This window comes from Pinus tabuliformis, chromosome 5_1 (genome assembly GCF_031772625.1).
Source record: "Pinus tabuliformis cultivar Carrire ecotype Pingquan chromosome 5_1, CPIR1, whole genome shotgun sequence".
NCBI lineage: Eukaryota > Viridiplantae > Streptophyta > Pinopsida > Pinales > Pinaceae > Pinus > Pinus tabuliformis.
In genome coordinates, this window is record NC_142305.1 from 597,519,303 (window position 1) to 597,528,306 (window position 9,004).

At 32.9% G+C, this 9,004-nt stretch overlaps 1 protein-coding gene across 1 annotated transcript; it reads left to right on the forward strand.

Moving 5' to 3' along the window:
- Positions 1-1,410: 1,410 nt before the first annotated feature.
- On the forward strand, positions 1,411-8,323 carry LOC149166281 (formate dehydrogenase 1, mitochondrial-like). Its single transcript, XM_089431320.1, has 3 exons — positions 1,411-1,540; positions 6,089-6,298; positions 7,882-8,323. Exons 1-3 carry the CDS (start codon positions 1,412-1,414, stop codon positions 8,077-8,079), a joined length of 537 nt encoding a protein of 178 aa, XP_089287446.1. The 5' UTR covers position 1,411; the 3' UTR covers positions 8,080-8,323.
- Positions 8,324-9,004: the final 681 nt, after the last annotated feature.

A 9,004-nucleotide genomic window follows, 5' to 3' on the forward strand; every position in this document is an offset into this window, starting at 1 on the left:
TGTGTGTATACCCTTCCTTGCTTAGTTTGTATATTGTTGTAAGTCCCCAGTATATTTATGTTGGCTTTTGAAAGATCATCTCATCCCAAAATAAGTAGGGGGGATTCAATATTCAAATCCGGAAGAGTGGGGTTGAAGAAATGGATATTGAAGATGGATTCAATTATAGAAACTAACTTTTGAAAAAAGGTTAGTTTTGCCCCAAAAAGAAAGTCCCTCCTTTGAGACCTTGCCACAACTTCCATAGTTGTGAAATTTTACAATAATAGAACCTCTAGAGTAGAGGTTTACCATATACTTAGAACTTAGGTTGGAATTGATTTGATTCTTGAACTCTTTAGATGATGACTACAGATCATTAAATACATAGTTTGAAGCGTTTGCTTGTAGTTATTAATGAACTTGTTAACCATCCATAGATGAATACTTCCCTTGCACATGTGCTTGATTTTGTCAATAATGAAAGAATCCTACTATGTTTTTGGTATATTCGACAAGACTACATCTTTAAAATAAAGAAGATTCAATTCTTAATGCTTTGCAATCCTGTAAGAGGGAGGGACAATCGAAGTCACGCAGGAGGAGGTATTCCCTTTGTTTAGCGAAACTCTACAGAGATAAAGCACTAAATGCAAGATTAACCCCTTGTTTATGTGATAATTAGGGAATATATATCTATTCTCTCAAAGATTAGTCTTATATATTCAAAAAGAATTTCTCATTTATTGTAAATAACACTTAACACTGTTTATAGAATAATTTCTCACCATTACAATCACAATAATCATTTTTCAAGGCAAAAACTACATCAAAACTTTTTGAATATGCAAGTAGATAATCTCCACAAATGAAGATGAAAACATATTTTGATGGATTAAAATATAATAATAAAAGACACAACAAAAATCTTGATACAATAATAGCTCAAATAATTATCTTTAACAAAAATCCATTAAAAATTACTATAAAATTATAAAATGAAATTAACATTAATAAATAATCAATTAATTTATATAAAATCCCAATTTAACAAATGAATAATTACTTAATTCTTTAAGTTCCACTTCAAAGAAAGCATTGACACATCAGCTAGAGAAGGGTGCATTATTGTTTTGGAGTAAGAGAAGGGTGCATTATTGTTTCGGAGTTCTATGTCCGTCGCATCAATATTTTATTTGATATGCCCAATTATTTTTCCAAAGTAAAACTATTATTCAGCTTAAATAATAGAATGTATAATATTTCAAATTCTATAAAATGTATAATATTTCAAATTCTTTGAAAATCCGTTTTACTGAAACACAAATATATGGCCAGACGATAGATATTCTATCCCGCCTTTAAATTCAAATCCTCTTGGTAGTTTGGCGCCATTGCGCGTATCCCTCTCAACGAGCCCAGTAGCTCGCATATGAACAATCATGGTTTGCAATCGCATAAACATTGCCCCAGAATCGATCCACGAGCCACCAGATCTCTCTCTGCACGACTTCCAGCAGTTCATCTGCGTTTCTTCGTGGTCAAAACGATTTCAGAAAAGGTATTTTTCTGCAAGAGAGTGCTAAAATTGCAAAGCGCCATTATTTTCTTGTCGCCGTCATGAATCCTCTACGCCTTGTCCTAATGAAATTATTTAGAGTTCTTGATTGGACAAATTTGCCATATTTCAACTTTCTGGAAATATTTCATTAAATAAGCTACAGTATTATCTAAAATAAATTTGAAGAAAGAGGCCGTGCTCAAAACAATGTTTTAAGCAGCAAATTTCACAAGGGTTATTTCTGGTTCAGTTATTATGAGCTTTCAATGGAAAATTTTGACTCTATTTTGGCTTACATGCAAGATTTCATAAACTAACGCTCTCTATAAATGGACTAGACAAGGTTGTGCTCAAAATTTTGTTTAAAAAATGGCAGAGTTTGGGAAGAAGTTCTTTAAGTTAATGGATAAGCATTCAGATGCATTTCGAGTGGTTTGATTGAATGATTTCTGTCTCAGTTCCGCACATTTAAAAGTTTTGGAGAATCGGAATTGATAATTCTGGTATTTGATGGTGTTCTATTCAAATTACACAGAAGAAGATAGAAAGCTAGGGCTTTTAGAGGCTAAGCGTACACAATGGCACAATCTTTACAGGTTTTCGTGAGATTTTTAAGACAGGCAAATAGGATAGAAAATTAGGGATTTCACTAAGCCAAGAAAGCTAATGCTACATTCTTTACAAATTTAATTCAGAGTTTTGAGACTGAACATTTTTTATGCTTTTAGACCCACTGCTTTATGTAATTGGATTTATAAGATAATGGCTAAGGTTTTGTCTGTGAGATTAAAATCACTACTTTCTAACTTCATCTAACCAGAACAGTTTGTCAAATCTATGACACAATTGTTTCAGCACAAGAGGGCCTCTACACTATTCAAGTCAACAAAGTTCCAGCAATGGTGATCTGTCCAGAAAAGCACTTTTGAATGTGTTTGTCCACTTTCCATAAGGACAAGAGTCCCAATCCCTATGGGTGGACTGTGGAGTTCTACCTGGAATTTGTTGAAGTGTTGGGAGACAACTTACTTCAGGTAGTGGAAGAAATGAGAAGCTTTAGTAAGGCTCCCTGGCTCCTTCATCTGGACCTCTATTGCACTCATTCCAAAGGTGGATCAACCTGAGTCTTTTTATGCTTTTAGACCCACTTCTTTGTCTAATTGTATTTATAAGATAATGGCTAAGGTTTTGGCTATCAGATTGAAAGCACTACTTTGTAAGTTCATATAACAAAACCGCTTGGTTCTCTAGAGGATCGTCAGATCCATGAAGCAATCGTTTCAGCACAAGAGGGCCTCCATATTATTCAAGTCAAAAATGTTACAATAATTGTGATCAAGTTGAACCTCTCCAAGGCTTATAAAGGGTGTCTTGGCTCTTTCTGATACTTCTTTTTATCCATATTAGTTTCAACTTACCACTGGTAAATTAGATTATGGGATGTGTAATTTAAGCTTCTTATGCATTTTTTATAAATGGTTCAGCCTCTAATTTCTTAAGACCCTCAAGAGGGTTAAAACTTAAAACAAGGTTGTACCTTGTCTCCTTATTTATTTCTTCTAGTTGTTGAAGGACTAAGTAGGTCCATCCTAGAAGCAAAAAAAAAAAAAAACAAGATACATTCAAGGGATTAGCAGCGACTCTTGTAAAGAAGATCATGGCATTGCATAGAACCAATTATTCCCTTGTCCTTGCAACATATCCCTGTGGTTATCCTATTAAAAACCCAGGCCCTAGCAGTAGAAGAAGTGTGTGCTTCATTTAGGCCTTCCTCTCCCATTGGTCGCCCTAGATCCTCACCCCACTTGATTAGGACAAGCAATTCTTCCTCTTTAGATTTACTTTAGATAGAAAAGATACAGAGATAATACAAACAAGAATAGTATGATTAGTCTTCTTATTAGTTTAGTATCACTTGGAATAAAGAATAACTCCTTTGTTTATATTATCTAATCAGTAACTCGCAAAGGCATCAGAATAATAATTAGGAGTTATTGGTTTCTTTTTGTAGTATATGTGGTTGTAGTAATCTATTACAAGTAGGGAAATATTGGACAAAGAAAGTATGTTTTGGATTACATACAGTTTAGTCTTGACTCCTGAAAAAAGATAGCGGGTTTCTTTTTGTAGTATATGTGGTTGTAGTAATCGATTAAAAGTAGGGAAATCTTGGACAAAGAAAGTATGTTTTGGATTACATACAGTTTAGTCTTGACTCCTGAAAAAAGATAGTAGAATGTCTTTGTTAGTAGGAGATTAGGAACTAACAATACGACCGAGACTTAAATTCCTTTTACTGTTTTACTCTTGAGGGATTAAGCTCCTTAGACTTCATAGGCAACAAGAACTACAAATTACATACATTGAAATCATCATCCTTCTTTTTATTATTGGTATTAATGGAATGCTTAAGACATGAGCTTTGAAAAGATGAACAATGCTTTATTTATATATGGGTCTTTGAGAAGAGGACGAGTTAATTTAAAATGATATTAAAGTAAGTTGAAGAAACTCTTTAGAATACTTTATAGTAAAGATCCATTTATAGTTTATATAGATACAAGCAACTGGAAAACCACCTCACTATGACACCTTTCACCTTCGTTTTTAGAGGACTTTTATACCACGTTTTCTCACCCTGGAACCAGCAGCCCACAACAAAGAGGAGATATCAGATTCCAGATCCTTATGATATATATAGAATTGCCACATTCACCCCCAAGAAGCTACAAACAATAAAGTGAGAGTTATCTTTTAGTTTGTAGTATTATTAGCAGATCAGATCAGGTTGGTCACTACACTCCTCTCTTCTTGTTTCTCCTCCAGATCCTTGGTTTATATTTGGGTCTTGTTGTGAGAAACGTATGAAGGTGGAAGTATGAAGATCCTTGGATATGCAGAAGTTGGATCTAGGATATGTTGGATTAGGATTTAGAAAGTACATAGAGAATAGAATAAGAATTAAGATTGTATAAATTAACATATAGAAAGTCGTGTCCTTTGATAACAAGGAGAAGGAACAGATTCGTGTCTTTTGATAGTGCATGGGTATTGATAAAATGTGATGGAATGCATTTTTGATGAGATGCTTGACCATAAGATACTCAGAACCTTATGACTGTTTGGCTTGAACAAACGCTGGACTTGGAATTTGCTCATAAATGAATTCACTGTATTATATATTTACACTTGTAGTTTTGTTGTAATAGCTATAGGCCTATGAGCTTAAACCCTGAACATACATATGCATTGATGTGTGTAATTAAGGTGAACAACCTGTATACCTTTCAATACCAGGGCAGTGAACATAGCCCAAAACTTGTAATGACAACCTTGCTGAATTAGTTACAGGAAAGGTATGTGTCCTTCCAACTATACCTAAACATATATATGTGGCATGGGAGTGATGGGATATTGTTCTTTGGCTACCTTAGTTTCGGTATGTTAAGTGATCTGGACTCTGGAGTATTAAGACTCCTCCAATCATTATTTAAATCATGGAGGTGATGTCAAGTAGATCTGAGTGAGATTCTCTAAATTGGATCTGCTCATCTAGCTGACTGTTCTATTAATTATTCTTGAACACCTGAGGATGTGCATTCTAATTGATAGAAATAATACCTTGTCAATTTTGAAAGATAGTCTCCCAGCCAGGCCTGCTTCTACTTTGGTTTTGGGTGAGGATATAGGTAACCTACCGGTGCCAAGAGGGCTGAAATCAGGAAAAGTACCTGGATTATCATATTGATATTTACTGTGACTAGATTGATTCATTATCCTTTTGGCTGTACTTACCCATGGGTTTTATTTTGATCTTATTACATTCCTGAAAGATTTGCGGAAGATCTCAAAGCGCTCTTCTTTGTTTAATCCGTCTGTAATGATTGTTTTCCAAAATATGCTTGCAAAAATATGCTTGAGCTATTTTGACATATTTAATGTTAATTTTAAGATATAGGAATGGTATTGGGTTTTTCCCTCATGGTACAGAAATGGAAAGAAGATGAAGTGGACAACAATAATTAGAATTATTCTTAGAAATTAGTTAATGGTTGGTATTGAAATAAAAATAGTTATTGTTTTAAAAATGTGATTTTATAATAAATTAATAACAATGAAATAATAACTCTCTTGTTTATATTCAGCCTGTAGGCTATTCAATTCCATATCATTCCATTATTATTTACAACTCATTTAATTGTCAATCTCATGCTATGATATTGGCTTTATCCCCAATCCAACATGTACTGCAGATTTACCTTGATCTTCACTTGTGTTATTGTATGTTTTTGCAATTTCTTGGAAAGCTTTAATGCATTTGGTCTTTTATCGACTCCTTTGTAATGGTGAGATTGTACTGTGTAATAACTGTTCTCCTGTAGCTTTCGTATTTTGGATATGGGGCATTATATCTCGAGAAACACAGATAGACTAACACTCTCTTTATTTTCCTGTAAATAAAACAAAGAGTTACTTTTAAACGCATTTTATTTATATTGGATATATTTTTCAATTCCATTGATTTGTTTGTATCATCATTGGTTGAAGATCAGCGAAAGTAATGTGGTGTCCGTGGCAGAAGATGAGCTAATGCACATTCTCATATTGATGCGAAACTTTGTGCCTGGATATAAGCAAATTGTTGAGGGTGATTGGAAAGTGGCAGCAATTTCTTACAGGTCATATGATCTAGAAGGGAAAACTATTGGTTCTATTGGTGCAGGGCGTATTGGCAAAGAACTACTTAAGCGTTTGAAGGTTTTCATTCTTAGGATCTAGTACTACTTCATGATGTTGCAAACTTCTTTTCAAAAATCAGTGCTCCATAATTCTTATGCATGCATGATGTTTGTTTCAAAATTTCAATCTAATAATAATAAACATTACATGATGTTGAATTGAATTGCGTTCCTTTGCACAGCCCTTCAATTGTAAGATTCTTTACCACGACCATATTTCTATTGGACCCGAATTGGAAAAGGAAATTGGAGCAACATTGGAGACAAATCTTGATGAAATGCTACCTAAATGTGATGTACTTGTCATTAATATGCCTCTTTCTGACAAAACTAGGTGCGCCTTATCACAATTTCATAAATAATCTCTCCCATTATTCACTCAAACATCAATAGCACCTATATATTTTGTACAACTTGTGAACAAAAACCTAATTATTGTTTCTCTTGCCCTTTCCTTTTGGTTACAGTAGGGGAATGTTTAACAAGGAAGGTGTTCTCTACCAAGCCTAGCTTTTCTCTCAGAATCTTAACATCCCCTTTGCAAAGGGTTTCATTAGAATGACAACAACCCGCATTTAAAGCATTTCTCCACCCATCCTAATTAGAAATACAATTTTGGGTTCTCTACTAATTTCTCCACACCCATTTAATCTAACAATGGACATAGAGCATGTATATTTATACTTGTGTGTTGGAAATACCATTTTATACTTTAATGTTTATTATTTTTGTTTTATTATTATTACTTGAATTTCTTCTTAACAAGTGGTTGTGTTTCTTTTGGTTTTAGTGAAAGTATGGGCTCCAATGTTGGCTCTCTTATTATGGAGTATAATTCATCTTTGAGAATTTTTCAATTATTAAAGTAGGTTAGTCAATTGCTTAAAATATTAAATTTATTTCAAAAAGTTTTTGTTACTTTATAGGTTAGACACTGGCTTGAAATATTAAACTTATTTCAAAATGTTTTTGTTACTTTATAGATAAGGCGTAGATTTCTTGGCTCTATGATGAAAATAATGAAGGGAAAATACATGTTAATATGTTACTTGTGCTCTTTGACTGAAAAATACACGGTGAGAGAAAAATGTATATTATGCTAATTGAGGAATGTTTTTCACTTGTCGAACTTATAGTATTGAATTTAACACACTAACACTTTACAACAATGAACTAACAATATTCATGATGAAAATAGCAATATGGAAGATTTATCTGCATAATGAAAAAGGCAATATGGAAGATTCCGATCATGTTCCAAGGCATTTCTTAAAATGTGGATGTGACAAAAGGTTGTTGTGGAAGTTGTTGTTTGTATATGGAAAATTTCTTGATCATTGTGTATAATCCTAATGTTGATAGATATGTCTACTAAATGCTTCCAGTTAATGGGGCATTGATTTGAGCATTCAATAATTCTTTATCAAAGTATTCTTTTGTTGTATTTGTATTTTTCAATTTATGCCTTACGGCGTTTCCTTTGCAACATCTGGTGCAAATGCTAGTATATCTTACCTCATTTTATGGTTAACATTGTATAACAAAAACATGCGCTGTGTTATGTAATTAATACTAACATGTAATACTTATTTTTTTTGTCAGAATGCTATAGGTAATGATTGCCAAGACGATGATCCAAATTATGTTCAACATATATCAGGAGATGATGAGGATGAGGATGAGGATGATGGTGGTGAAGGAGGAGATGATGATGATAGTTGCGGTGTTGGTGATGATGTGGATCAGAGTAATGAGGATGGTCAAGATGATCATGAGGATGATCTTGGTGGTGGTAGCTAGGCATGCACATGCATTGTTTTTTATGAAGAAATTATTGTGTAGAATTACATTGTTATGTTTAGATGGGTGTTGTGAATTTACCCTATATCAATGAGACATTTTGATTTTGTAATCATACGATGAGTTTGATTTATGTATGTTGTTAATTTATCGTAGAATAACGATATTCATGAAATATTTTGATTTGTTAATCATATTTGAATTTTACTTGTTTTGATTAAAAATAATACTGATTTTATTAGTATTATGTTGCTATTTTATACATGTTTTGAAAATTGTTAATGACACATTGTTATTTTTTTGGATGGATGTTGTCAATTTCTCTTAAATTTCTTTACAAATGATTTTGAATTGTGATATCTGCTTTAATGATATTTAGAAACTATCATATATTTCACTATGAATCTATAAAGGGGGTAATATATGTAAAGAAAAATATACTCTATATAAGAAGTCAAATGCGGATGTAACCATGGATGCAAAATTGAAAGTAAAATTGGATGTTAAACTAGGAATTAATACAAAATGCAAACAATTGACATACAAAGTGTTTTAAATTAGAAGTGAAAAGTTGTGCAATAGTTGACACAAAGAAGGGAACAAAACATGGCATACAAAAGGATATCAAATTGGGCAAAAACAAGGACACATAAATGGGCACCAAATTAGATGCAGAAAAAGACAACAACTAGATGTAAAATAAGATGCAAAGTTGAGCGTTAAAAAGAAGCAAAAAACGTTACAAATTAATATGCCAAATGATGATGCAAATAATGGTGTAAATTTGGGATGCAAACTTGGGTGCAAAAAAGGAAAAAAAAGAGATGTAAGAAAAGACATAACACAAGATGCAAAATGGGGCTGAAAAAAGGTGAAACCAAGGATGCCATATTGGATGTAAAAAATGATTCCTAATCACATGCAA

Excerpts from the sequence above, each read along its gene's own strand:
- LOC149166281 (XM_089431320.1), top strand. The coding sequence starts at position 1,412 with ATGAACAATCATGGTTTGCAATCGCATAAACATTGCCCCAGAATCGAT. Across the intron at positions 1,541-6,088 it reads TCAAAACGATTTCAGAAAAG|ATCAGCGAAAGTAATGTGGT; the intron begins GTATTTTTCTGC and ends CATTGGTTGAAG. Across the intron at positions 6,299-7,881 it reads AACTACTTAAGCGTTTGAAG|AATGCTATAGGTAATGATTG; the intron begins GTTTTCATTCTT and ends TTTTTTTGTCAG.